This window comes from Triticum dicoccoides, chromosome 2B (assembly GCF_002162155.2).
Source record: "Triticum dicoccoides isolate Atlit2015 ecotype Zavitan chromosome 2B, WEW_v2.0, whole genome shotgun sequence".
Lineage (NCBI taxonomy): Eukaryota > Viridiplantae > Streptophyta > Magnoliopsida > Poales > Poaceae > Triticum > Triticum dicoccoides.
Genome location: NC_041383.1, coordinates 94743838 through 94757345, shown reverse-complemented (window position 1 = coordinate 94757345; position 13508 = coordinate 94743838). Strand labels below are relative to the sequence as shown.

Here is a 13508-nt window from a genome sequence, read left to right as displayed (position 1 = left end):
AGTACACGAGCGAGTACACAATTCAGGACAAATTATGTACACCAATAAATAACAAACGCAATTGCATGTGGAATCAAACATATATTCCACTTTTCAAACCGTGGCAAAAACCCTACCAGAAACACCCAAAACGGTTAACAAAACCCTAGAATTCTTCCAGTGCGGGCAAGTTCAACAGAAAACTTAGACAAACTGAATCGAATATCTACATAACTCGATTAGATGTCAAATAGACCAGAAATTTGCACTTACTGTACTCGGGGGCAGGGGCTCCATCGGGGCGACGAATTGCAGCCATGGTGGCACCACCTTGCCTTCACCACGGTAGCGAGACCCTCCTCCGCGGCCGATCCTTCCGACCCGACACCGAAAATCGCCGCTGACCCCTACGCTGGTGATCAATTGCTCCCTCCTCGGCCGCGCCGTCTCCTCCACCCACCAAAACGACGAGACAAGGGAAGCGGAGAGACAGGGGTAGTGGAGAGGTGGGAGGGCGACCAGAGATTGTAACGAAGACGGGAGTTTTTTTGTAAATTGGCCACCACTTCGCTTCTCCAAGCGACACGTGGCGCGGGGTCTGGTCAACAGGTGGTCAGCCGGCGGCGTACCAGCTCTGTACGGGGACAGTGACTGTATAATCACGTCCCATCATACAAGGTGACCGTATTCCTAAGTACGGTGAACAAACCGAGCTCACGGCGCAAGTTCAAGAACCTGTAGTGCATTTTTTACTCTAAACAGAAATAACATTTAATTTTTAAAAATAAACAAAAATAACAACAGCCCGCACAACTCGCCTCTCTTCCGCGTGATGCGCCGGTCTCCAGTGCTCGCCGTTGGGCGCTGGTCTCCCTCCCCCCATCCACTCACTACAGGGCAGGCCCTGCCTCACATGGCTGATGGTCGTCGTGACTCGGTGACATGGGCGCCCACGCGGAGGGGGCTCCCGGTGGCCGGCGTGGACGTCCTTGCGGGCGAGGCACGACCGTTGCTCTGCACCTGCGTCCTCGCCAACGACATGAGCCGGTAACAAATCCGTGACAATGGTACCCGAACAAACCTGCTTGGGGATTGTCGCCCGTCTGGCCACCCGGACCCATGCATCAGAGACAGACGGCAAGAATCGCCAGACCGTGTGGCTCTGATCTGGCCGCGTCCAGCGAGGACCAAGTGGATGGATGCCACTATGGCAGTAGGCATCTTGTCTGGACTCCCAAACGCTGTCTGATTCTACTACTACCCGATTTGTACCGGAGGAGCATAGGCGGCTGCATCAGGCCGGCTGTCCTTGCCGCCGCTGCGGGTCTCGTCTCCTGTGCGGTGCACCGGGGTTCCCGTGCAACGACCGCCGACGAGACGAGGGAGGCCGGTGCCAGGAGCGATGAGGCGCCCTGCGGCCATGAATCCATCTCCAGCGTCGGCGACTCGGCGTGCTGCTGGATTCAGCCTACTCGCGCAGGGCAGGGTGGAGTGGAGATGCACCGCCCGCCGCGTCGCATACGTTGACTATTGTAGCAGGAGAAGGGGCCTCCGTGGCCCCGTGGATCGGAGGAGCACAGCCGGAGTTGCTGCCTGCCTGCGGTTTGTCGAGCGACCGACAGGTACACGATCCATCCCTACCCTTGTCGTACTCCCTTTGGAAGATCGAGCTCCAAGTTTCATTCAAGAAAAAAGAAGAAAAAATCGAGCTCCAAGACAACCCGAACCCCTTAATCTGCTTCGATAGGCTTCAGGAGATAAGGGTCTCTAGTTCATTCAATTCCAGTTGCAGCTCCACGTCCCCCCCTATTATGATCATCTTAAGTTAGATCCCCAAACTTTTGGGTATTTTAAAACACTCTTCAGTTTGATATTCAAAATATCAATAGGATCCACACCATTAGGATCTTTTCATGTTTGAGCCAGGCCAGATCAAATTTGAAACATATGTTCCCAGATTTAACAGGTTGCACATCACCACTGTTAAGGAGGAGTGCATTATGGTCAGAGAGCTCTCGAACCAGTTTTTTGACATGTTTTTTTTTTAAGGAGGACATCCCCGGCCTCTGCAAGTTTTTTGACATGTGCCATAGGAAACACAGCTTCCCAAGTACTAGTTGACACTAGGACTCTTATCAAGCATAGGGAAAGATTGCTTATTAGGGCAGGTAAAATTACCCCTAGCCATAAAAATCTCCCTCAGGTTGTGTGAATGATGGAATTAAACAAATCAGAAACATGAGATACAGGAGTATGTTTGTTTTGTTCATAGCAATGTCTGAAAATATTAAAGTCACCACCCACAATATAGGGAACGTCAATATCATTGCATAAGGAAGCAAATTCGGCTAGGAAGTAATTAAGGTTTGTTCTCCTCATGAGCAGCTCCATAGACAATGATCAGAGCCCAATGAATAAGTTTCTTTTTATCCCTTAAATTCAATATGATAGAATACTGTTCTCTTTTCCCATTTAAAACCTCCACAGTATCTTGTCTCACACCACACAAAATACCCCCTCATTAACCAATAAATGGATTCAATCCCAAGAGAAGGCACTCCCAGGATCAGTTTTTTTCTAAAAAAAAACACTATTCATAGTCTCTCCTCATAGTTTCTTGTAGCCCCAGGAAATTCAAAGAATGGTTTTTAATAAGATCCACAATACAGGAAGACATACCTTTGTTCCCTATCGCCTACAATTACAAAATAGTCCTATCATTGATATCCATTGGGGTATTTCTTCAGCCTGCTAGATCTTCAAGGAGGAAGAGCAGAACTGACAGCAGCCTTGGCTCCTAGTAGTAGTGTATTTATTTATTTGAACAGTTTTGCTAAAAGATGGGGGCAAGGAAATAACTACACTTCTTTGATAGCCCCCCCCCCCCTTTCCTAAGATTGCACAATAGCGGAAGAATCATCATCCCTATCCTCAGGAGCTCACCAGGTCTAGCATAAAGGTACAACATCCCCATGGTTACCTGCGTGTCGCCAACCCTAGGCGACATGGGGGAGACCGCGTCGCCGGCCCTCGGCACCTCGTCCCGATCTCTCCCTCCCGCCGCCGTCTGAGTTCACGCCGGCGAAGCCCGGGTTGTGGGTTGTGACGGCGGCGGCGGGTTCTTCTTTCCTCGCGCGCGGTGGCGTCCTCTCATGGCGGCGACAGCATGGACTTCGGTGACCCGATGGCGCGATGTCGCGGATCCCGACGGTGGACATGGCGGCGGTGACAGCGGCAGCGCGGCCTTCCCGCGGGGGAGGCGCCCCTGTAGCGGCGGCCGAAATCTCGGATCTCGCCGGGCCCAGATGGGCTTTGGCGGACCGACGGATCTGGTAAGCGGCGGCGGGCTGGCGTGGCAGGACTGACAAAGCTGGCTGCTTTGGCACCATGGTGGTGCCGCGGCCGGTCAGGCGGCGGCGACTGGATCCTTTTAGTCTAGTCTTCGACAGAGAAGGCAGCGATCCGTGCACAAGAAGTTGGATGGAGTTCTTCGAACAGATATGGGTGAAAACTTGATCTTGGCTAGATGCCAAGGCCGACGATGGCGGCGCTGTACGGGGTCGTTTCCTTCTTGAAAGCATCGCCCTGGAGAAGTTCTAGACCACTATCTGCTACCTCCGGGGGAAACCCTAGATCGGTAGATCGGAAGACGGCGGAGTGCTTGTGTCGTTTCCCCCTTGGGGGCGTCATTCCTGGAGGTATACACGGACTCGAGGGACCAGTGGACGACATCTTTGGTGGAGCGGTGCTTCATCCTACAGATTGATGGCGACGGATCTCGATGGTGAGGCGCCCTGGAGATTAGGTGTCTGATGTGCGACGATGGACTCACGCAGGAGGGTGACGATGTCTGGCGTCGTGGTGGCGTCGATGGCAGAGAGGCCTGGCACGGTCGATGCGTCAATTTGCTCTGAAGATGGATCGATGGAAGACGGTGGTGACGGGCCTTGCAGTGTGCGCATATGGTGCCTACTGTGAGTGTGCTGGACCGGTGTGTGACACAGTCCGGGTATGTGCCTAGGCTGGGGCATCTGGCTTTAGATGTTAGGCTTTGGTGCGATGTCTGTTTGCTATTAGGCTCGGACATTTGGCACCCCTTCTTCAAGGGGATATGAGTAGCAATAAGTGTTGCCAAGATGGTGGCTTCACGCATACTGATGTACTACTTTGTAAGGTCTTTGTGAATAATTAATAAAATTGCTGCATGCATCACCTAGATGCAGAGGCCGGGGGTACATCCTCCTTTAAAAAAAATGGTTATCATGAATCACAATTCACAAGAGAGGGAGGATCAGAAGAAAAATGTTTAATATTAATAGTTTCTATAGCATTTTCTGATTCTCTTAAGGCCCATGTAGAGAAGAAGCCATCAGAGGGAATATCTATACCAATCATAGCAACTCTAAGCATTATTTCCTTATATTAGATAAAAGAGAGAACCTTTCATCAATCCTCCCATGGGACCGGTATGAGGACGAGTACAGACCCCAAGAGCAGTTGCAAGATAAGCCCGAAAGATCATGTTCTTCAATAGGAGGAGAATCGGTAGGGGATTCCACAATGTCAACCTAGAGATACGCGCAAGCCTTAAACCAGAAAGGAGGTAGTATCACCCAACACCCTCCTGAGCTGATGGAGGATAGCACTTGATGGCATCATGTTTGTAGTTTTCACTCAACACAAATCAATTGTCGGTAGTATAAATAGGTTCAACAGATTGCATTGTAACAGCAAGGAACTGAATCATGTGTTTGTGTGCTGCTTCGTGTATTTGAATATCTTGAACCTGAGTGTATGTTCTCCTTGATTTGTAATGATATATAGGAAAAATTAAAAGTGGCGTGTTTTCAATATTATTACTGGATCTAAGGTGCTTTCTGAAACCTATTTGAGTTTAGGTCATGTGCTTGGGCACTTGTGGCTACTACTGTTTATAACATTTAAGGTGGTGTGATTTTGAGTCAGATATTCATTTGCATAGCTTCCTGTAGATTATTGACTGCCTTATTGCTATTGTCTGATTATTAATCGGGAAATAATCGTCGTGCCTCTACTTGTGTTCTCCTGTAAAGTGATAGGTAAGAGGGAAGAAATCCAAGTCATTGATATTCCTAGTATTGGATTGCTTCTATGTTGATATTCCTGGCATTGGATTGCTTTGCATCGAGCATCAAGATGCATTACTGCATTTGTAGGTACTTGTCACTATTGTAGCAGGCATTAATGTTTATGAAGCTGCACAAATGGACATATATATGTGTGTGTGTGTGTGTGTGTGTGTGTGTGTGTGTGTGTGTGTGTGTGTGTGTGTGTGGTGCTGGTAAGTGGATGGTGCATGATAATTTGCTTTGTCATAGAAGAGAGGTTTTGTGTATGTATGCACAAGTTGATATGAGTAGCTCTGCATGCTACTAAGCCGATTTTTGTTTCCTTTACAGGTTTCGTTTGCAATTTAATAGGCCAAGATGATGAATGTTGAAGCAATGTGCATTATTGGAAACAAGTTGCCTCCTGATGTCAAGATTTGCCAGAGTGTATCTTCCATTGAAACCACTGTTGCAAAACCGGGACTTGCCAGAGCATGTCTTTCGCTGAAACTAGTAGCTTCAAAGTCCCCTTCTACCACTAAATTAGGTTTGATTTTCATGAGCACATGCTACCATTTACAATATGAATTTTCATTCTGTACCATGAGAAAAATAAGTCATACTGTCCAAGCATGCAGAGTCGTTGTCGCTGGGCTTAACCTGCTCCATGCTATATGCTATACTTAATATGGCTATACCATTTATCATTGTAGTGTTCTGATTCTTATTCAGTACCTTGTTAGTATTTGGCAGGAGAAATGGGGCGCGCCCGGATTCGAACTATACTCTCCCTGATTCACAGGAGGTGCAACTAGTCAATGTGCTAGGCACGTGCTTGTGACAAATGAGAAGGGAGGTGTTTCTTAACTCAAAGCAAGTCGGGTTTTTCACTAGTTATTCTTTTTTTTTCAATTTTTTTTGCTTTTTCTCCGTTTTTCTCCCTTTTCTCCATTTTTTGTGTTTCTTATGTTTGTTTTTGTTTTCATTCTTCATTTTTCGTATATGCCCAAAACATTTTTGTAATAAGTGATTAACTTTTTTTGCATACACGTTCAACATTGTCCGAACGCTTATTTAACATTTTTCAAAAACTTTTCAATATTTTCAAAAACTTGTTCAACATTTTTCATACAAAAATAAAGCAGAAAATGATAACAGAAAACAGAAAAAACAATAGGCCGTGGCTCTCCGCGGCTGGGCCGGCCCGTCTAGGACGCTGAACGCGAGAAAATTAGCAGCCCCCTGCCGCCCGTGCCGGCCCGTTTAGTTGCCTTTGTGCCTCGCAGATCCCGAACCGCCCCGCCGCCACTCGCTCACATCCCATTCCCCCCGCGAGCCGGAAAGCCCTAGCCCGCAGGAGCCGCCGCCGCCTCCTCCTCCTCGCAGGCTCTCCGTCACGCTCGCCCCTCTCCGGCCATGGATGATTCTCTCTACCCGGTCCTGTCTGTGTTCACCCTCTTCGTCCGCTTGACGCCTGCAGCACCCTTCTCGTCGGTACCTCTCTGATTCTTTCACCTCCACATCTCTCTCCGCCGGGTACAAAGATGGCGCACCAGAGGAGGATATCACAGTTTGGCAGCGTTATAACAAATTACTGTTGGATGCTGTTGGCATCTTCGGGTTTCTTCTTAGGCGTATTCGCAGTGACTACTATTGCCCCTGTACATCCTAGATTGATGATCCCTGTTCCTGGCACAGCTGATTGTTCTACTGCTTGTCCCATTGATTGTGTTTGCTCACCATCCACATCAACAACGGTTGCGGATAGGCTGAAATATGATATTGCTATCTGGAATAGGTTTCTTATTGCGTTCTGTCTATCAGCAGTGTACTTTGTGTTTTTGGCAAAGCAACGTGTGGACGCTGCTGCCAAAGCTGAGGACAGGGCAGCCAGCGACGAGGACAAAGCCTACAAGTCCGCTCTTAAGGATCTGAGTGCGCCGCGTACTGCCGTCAAAGAAGCCGCAGAAGCCCACGCACTGGCTCTTGAGATGTTCCCCCCTCCTGCAGAAGGTGCTTTGGATCCCCATGTCATTGCTGCCGAGAAGACCCATTGTGATGCTGTTCGAGCGTTTATGAGCGCCACGGAGGAGGCTGAGAAGAAAAGACCCATAGTTGGTATTGCTCGAATGGGTGATGTGGAAAGGAGGATTGTGCGTGGACTCTTTTTCCTATCTGTTCTTGTCAATATGGGCGCCGGAATATGCGCAGCCGGTGCATTCTTCCGTTCTGTTGAGCTGCAGATGGGAAACCCCGCAGAGTTTGGTACACTTGTAGTGTTTGCAGTACCGGGAGTCCCAATGATCGTGTCACATCTCTTTTGCCTCTTCGTGGCTGTGAAGGAGGACTAGAATGGTGAGTGAGAACTCGTACGGTAAAGCAAAGACATTTTCATCATATCCCTTTTATTCTGTCTACTTCTTTTAGTTTCAATAAGAACTAGATAATCATTGTTGCATCTCAAAAAAGTGCTGTGCTGTCTAAATTCATCCACTCTTGATGCAATTTAGACATTTGAAAGGTGATGTTCTCTATCTGAGTGGATTTCTGTGGTCTTCCAGACATCCGGAAGGGTCTTACCCTTTCAGACAGTAGGCAGGTTGCATGAGTGGGATAAGAGTATTAAGAAACCTTGGGATATAGTTTGTCCAAATCTGCTTAAAAAATATGTGCTGTGTTCTGTTATTGTTCCGCTCAGCCTTCAGTCCTTCTGCAGTTAGCTTTGGAAACTTTTGCTCTTACTAAGGCCCTGTTCGGTAATCGTCCGCTCCCGAAATCTGCGGAGCGGGGAAATAGCAAGTCCACCATTTTCAACTGCAGCTCCGCCAACTCCGTTCCTGGAGTTGTGGAGTGGAGGGATGCCGAACAGCCCCGAAATGTGGAAACTAGGCAGGGGGATCCTCTCTCCCCCTTACTTCACTTTATTGTTTGTAGATACTTCTGTTGATCATGCTAGGAACTTGAAATGGTTCTTGTCATGTTTTGAGAACCTTTCTGGGCTTAAAATCAATTTCCGTAAGAGTGATCTTCATACTATTAATGTTGGTGGTGAGTTGGCAAACTGTTTTGCACAAGTCTGCCAAATTGGTTCCTCCCATTTAAGTACTTAGGGGTCCCTCTTCATCTTAAGAAGTTGAGGAGGCAAGATTTGCAACCTATCATTGATAGATTATTAGGAATATATCTGGTTGCCTTGTGGAGTAAAAGGTTTTTTGATGACAGACCTGGTGATTGGAAGGAACCTATTAGTTTCAAATATAATACTGCTAAACCCAATATCCTGTGGGCTAAACCTGGGAATGGATCCCGATTTTGGAAAAGCGTATCTTGGGCTTTTGCTGCTGCTAAACTTTTTTATAAGTGGGAAATAGGGAATGGACATTGCGCATCCTTTGGCTCGGGGAGTGTTGTCTTAAAACCCAGTTCTGGGAGCTGTTTTCAATCTGTCAACAACAGGATGCTACTGTCTCGCATGTTTGGGATGGTGTTAACTTGAAATTGACTTGAGATGTGTTAATACCTCTATTATGAGTAAATGGTTTGACCTGTTAAATGTATTAAAACCTGTCATATTAACCCATCAAAATGATACTCCTGTGTGGGTATTGGAATCATCTGGCTCCTACTCTGTGAGTTCTTTTTATAAACTAGTTAATTTTGGTGGGATCCCATCTGCATTGAAAGACTATCTGGAAAATCAATGTCCCACTGAACATACATGTATTTTTGTGGCTGATTGTTACAACAAAAGCATGATGCTTGATAATTTAGCTAAACGTAGATAAGTAGATGATATGACATGTGTCTTTTGCGGGGAACTAGAATCAATTCAGCACCTATTCTTTGAATGTATTGTAGCTTGGAATATATGGGGGATAATTGTTGATATTATTGGTATTTCTATACCTCAGTCTTTTGCTGATGTTGCATGCTTTTGGAACCAGGAGATGGCGAAGCACGCAGTGCAGGCAGCTTGTGTTTGGTAGGATCCCTGATTTGTTCCTGGAAGGTGCTTTGCGTCGGCACCCAAGCTACATGGCTCCCCGAATGTCTTGACGCTGATCTTGTTTTCTTAGCTGGTTGAAAAAACGCTGTTATGCGCATTATCTGTAATAAGTATTCTGCTGCAGCTACTGTCTGGTTGTAGCCGAGAGCTGTTTGAACTGATATTGGTCGGCTGTGCCTTGTGTAATAAGTATTCTCCTGCAGCTACTGTCTGGTTGTAGCCGAGAGCTGTTTGAACTTATACTGGTCGGCTGTGCCTTGGCTGTTTTAACAAGTTGGGGCTGGGGCGAGACCCCTTTGAATTTTCACTACCAATATACTGTGGGTTGTGGATAAAGGTATGAATTATATTTTCATTGTCACATGCTCTAATCACTACAATTTCCAAGCTCCCAGGAATTGGAGGCCTGGGAGCGCTCGAGCTTTTTTTGTACGAGCTGGACCCCTCTGGTCAATGGGAGGACATGGGGTTCTGAGCTTGTCAAACATTTGCTTCCTATCGCTCCTGCAGTGAAAATTCACGAATACGTGGGGAATCCTCTCTTTATTTATTTACGCCGGCGCTGCTCTCTTTCGCGTGCTCCAGTATCCTCTGCGTTGCTGCTGTTGCTCTGCTGCTAATCCTTGATCTGTAAGGAGTTCGGTTCCCTGTCACGGCCGGGCGCTGTGGGGGTCACCGGTGGGCAAGCTTTGGCCGCGGAGATGGGCTCAGGAGCCACCACGAGAGCGAGATGGACCTGGCCATGTTCATCAGCAAGTTTTTGGAGAGCGGCAGTGGAGGAGGCGGAAACTCGCGCGGCAGCAGCGACGGCAAGCTCGGTGGACTCCCTGACCTCACCGACAAGATATCGGTATGTTGCTGTTGCTGCCCCCATCTGCTCTGCTCATGTGAATTTAAGTTTTTGTTGTTCGCGACCACGGCTTCGGGCTTTCTCCCAAATTGTTTTCATTATCTAGACAAGTTGGCTAGGTGGCTGGCTGCTGCGGTATGAAACTGCCCAATTATTAGTGTTTACTAATCCCAACCTCTTTTCAGTACAGGTTGGAGAAACATTTCAGGAATCACTTATATATCGGTTAATTTCAAATTGATGTGTCGTTACTACTACATTTTTAATACAAGTTACCTGCAAGTAAGATTTCATTTCTACTTATGATGTTGCTTCCCTGTTCTACACTAAATTTACTCTGTAACAACCACAGGTGCATGATAACTTCACCATCAATTTTGATATGCGTGGTGTGTTTGATCTGATTTGACTGCTTGACCGCATTGCAAAACAAAAATCTATGATAAGCTTGCTGGCTTGCAGTTGTAATTTTAACTGGTTGTCTCTGAAGTTTTGATTTCACAACAGTACAATTTAGTTCCATCTACCATGATTCTGGAGACCATTTTTTAGGATTTTAGCCATATGCCTAGGTAAAAGAAAACAATAGTGTGGGCATCATCTGTTCTCTGCTGCAACCTTGAGCTACCTGATTTGTAATCAACTGTGCAATTCTCAAGTCCTGTTCAGAGACTAGGATATCTGTTTTTTAAACGAATCGAAAAAACAGCTTAGAGATGCATTTCATTCATGAAGAATGAGTAGCAGTACTTCATAAGTAAAAAGACAAACTAAGAAACAAATCTAGTGCTGGTAATCGGTATAGATATTCAGGAAGCTCATGAAACGGTTATCTTTTTAGCGCATCAATTTACTGAAAATAATGATGGGTTAGGTTATCTTCGTGTGTATGCTGGAGCTGATATTCTGCACGTTACATTTTAGATGTACAAGCAAGATAGCTGGAGATGAGAAATAAAACGAGCTGCTCTTAGTGGTTCACTCTCTTATTTCCGATCCTCGAGACTGAGCTCCTGGATTTCGTAAGAGGTCATTGTACTGGCAGCTGCATCTATCATCTACTTGTGAAGCTCCTGAGATACTCGGGGTACGACGCGGCGGTCTGCATGTACAAATGGCAGGGGTTCAACAAGATACCTGGAGGTAATATATCCACCATATGGAGGCTTAATTAGCTTTATAAAAAGATCTCTTCGTTTTACTTGCTAAATATAGCTGCCCGATTGTGTTGTGCGTTGTGCCAACCAGGTGATCATGAGTACATTGATGTCATAAGGGACAACGGTTTGATGAGTCCAGAGCGTCTAATCGCGAATACGCATGGATAGGAAGAAAAGAGTTCAAGCAGTTACCTGAAGCATAGGAAGGGGAGAGCACCACACTGTGTGGGGAAAAGATCAGAACAAAGGGTGCTCAGCCTATGAAGAACCCTAACTCTCTGGAAGCCAAACAAAGAGCGTCTGATCATCGGCATTGACTTCAAGAGCCACTTTGAAATAACGGGAGCAGCTCCGCTGGACTCGCTTCCGGTGGTCTACGTCGGCACCCTTTCCAGCTTGAAGCAGAAAAATGATCCCTGAAGCAGAACTCGGTGCCCCTGCCCCGGTGGAGATCAGGATGAACAACATTTGTCCTTAAATCCTTTAAGCTCCCTAGATTTGAGCTCTTTTGGTGAATCGAGCATTATGGGGATTGCATGGACCCCTTCGACACAGGTGGCTCCTGTAGGAGGGCGAGCTGTCAGGTGAATTGCTGTGTGTGTGGCCCCTGGAAGGGCGGTGTTGGGGATTAGGGTGGATCTTATTCGACGTCAAACGAACGCACAAGTCGTTGCTCCAATGGACCGACCCATATATTGGTTGATGCTACTCGATTTTCCTCATCACAGACACTATCATTCCTATTTTGGTTTTTTGTTGGTTTTCCTGCTCTTCTCTTTTTGTTTGGTTTATTATTATCTTTCAGTTTACTTCCACTGTTCATTTTAGAAATGATCACACTTTTTCAAAAACATTCAGAAAATTTGAAAATTGACCCTTTTTTGGTAAAAACTACATGATTATTAAAGATATTCGTGGGTTTTATAAAATATTCAATTTTTAAAATTAAAATATTGTAGTTTTTATGGGTAACAAATGAAAACTGTAAAATCGAAGGAACCTGGAAAAACCCTCTTCCTAACCAAGTGATAACAGTAGGAAACCAACGAGCGACAATTGGGCCGACCCGTATAGTGAGCACTTTGTGCGCCATTGCCACATTTTGAAACAGAGCGTCATATAGGAGGTTCCGGAGATTAGATTGAGGGGTTGTCTCCATGGTGGTGTTGCAGGCGCTCTGATCGGGAGCATGGTTTCGATGGCATGGGAGCCGGTTTGGTAGGCTACTGTCTTGCCATTGTGCGGGATCAATTTTATTCGTCTTCTTCTATTGGGGGAGGATTTTGCTCGGGCGCCCGGTGGTCGCTGATCAGGGGAGGGTCTCTGTCAGCTTTTTGGTTGTTGTTGCTCAGTGAAAAATGAACAAACGCGCCAAATATCCCAACAAACAAACAAACAAACAACAAAAAATATCCACAATACAAGCATGGCAAATACACCCCGGATGCGTTTGGTAGGCTGTATATACCTCAGTCAGGCCTGCGCAGGAAGAAAATGACATGTTTGGTTATCCACATTCACTGTTGGGCCTGCGTAGCATGATCATTGAAGCACCTCTGGGCCTGCATCCAGATGAGGGCTCAAATCTACCATTTTGTGGAGCTAGCCCCGAGCGATGCAGCCCTAGGCACGTGGGCATGGGCGGTTGCAAGGCTAGATGCGGCCCCGAGAAGTCGCGTTGTTTCCAGACGCGTCGTCATAAATTACCCTCACCGCTCTCTCCCTCTTCCCCACTCACACCAGCGACGGCAACCACCGGAGCGACAGGAGGACAACCCAAGACGGCGGCTACCACCGGGGCGACTACAGACCTCCACTGGAGCGCATCAGCCATGGCGGTAAGTCCTCGCCCTCTCTGTATATCCGCTTTCGACTCGGGCTAGGTTAAATTTGAGCACATGATCAGAGACTTAGGGAGGGGATTGAACACATGGGGGGTGGTGGATTGCCATCCATCATTTCTGCCCTGACGGCTTCTAGGGTTCATAGGTTATTTTTCGATTACATCAGGGGTGGGGATTGGGGTACACAACTTCTTGTCTAGCCACGACGACCCGGGAGTCGCGTCGAGCGGCTGTGGGTGGGGGGAGGGGGGCGTACCATCTTCTTTTCTTCCTCATCGTCTTCGTCCTCAACGTCTTCGTCAAGAACGATTGGTCTTGCACGGTCGCCTGCCGCCGGTCTCCTGGCCACCATCTGCACCTTGTCGTTGTCCTCCTCCGGTGACCCGGATGTCCTACTCCAGTACGGAGCCGCATGCTAGTCTTGAGGTGCCTTGTACTGCCTGTACTTGGCCCTTCTTGCCCGCTGTCTAGTGTCGCTGGAGTCCGCCTGATTCATGGCCCAACGTAGGATGTCCATTGACATCGCGCCCTTGGCTAGGTCTGGAATCAGTGCCTTCAGCTTGTCTGGCGTAGCCTTCTTTA

At 47.2% G+C, this 13508-nt stretch overlaps 1 protein-coding gene across 4 annotated transcripts; it reads left to right on the top strand.

Annotated features, from left to right (window-relative positions):
* Nucleotides 1-1207: 1207 nt before the first annotated feature.
* LOC119362327 lies at nucleotides 1208-9412 on the top strand. 4 transcript variants are annotated; one of them, XR_005173343.1, is made up of 4 exons: nucleotides 1209-1601; nucleotides 5418-5613; nucleotides 5820-7421; nucleotides 9011-9412. XR_005173343.1 is itself a non-coding variant. In XM_037627530.1 (2 exons), exon 1 carries the CDS (start codon nucleotides 6611-6613, stop codon nucleotides 7415-7417), a length of 807 nt encoding a protein of 268 aa, XP_037483427.1. In that variant the 5' UTR covers nucleotides 6491-6610; the 3' UTR covers nucleotides 7418-7421; nucleotides 9011-9412. The 4 variants fall into 4 exon arrangements, 1 of the variants encoding a protein (XP_037483427.1); XR_005173342.1 differs by having other exon boundaries at nucleotides 5810-7421; XR_005173341.1 differs by having other exon boundaries at nucleotides 1208-1601; nucleotides 5418-7421.
* The last annotated feature ends 4096 nt before the right edge of the window (nucleotides 9413-13508 follow it).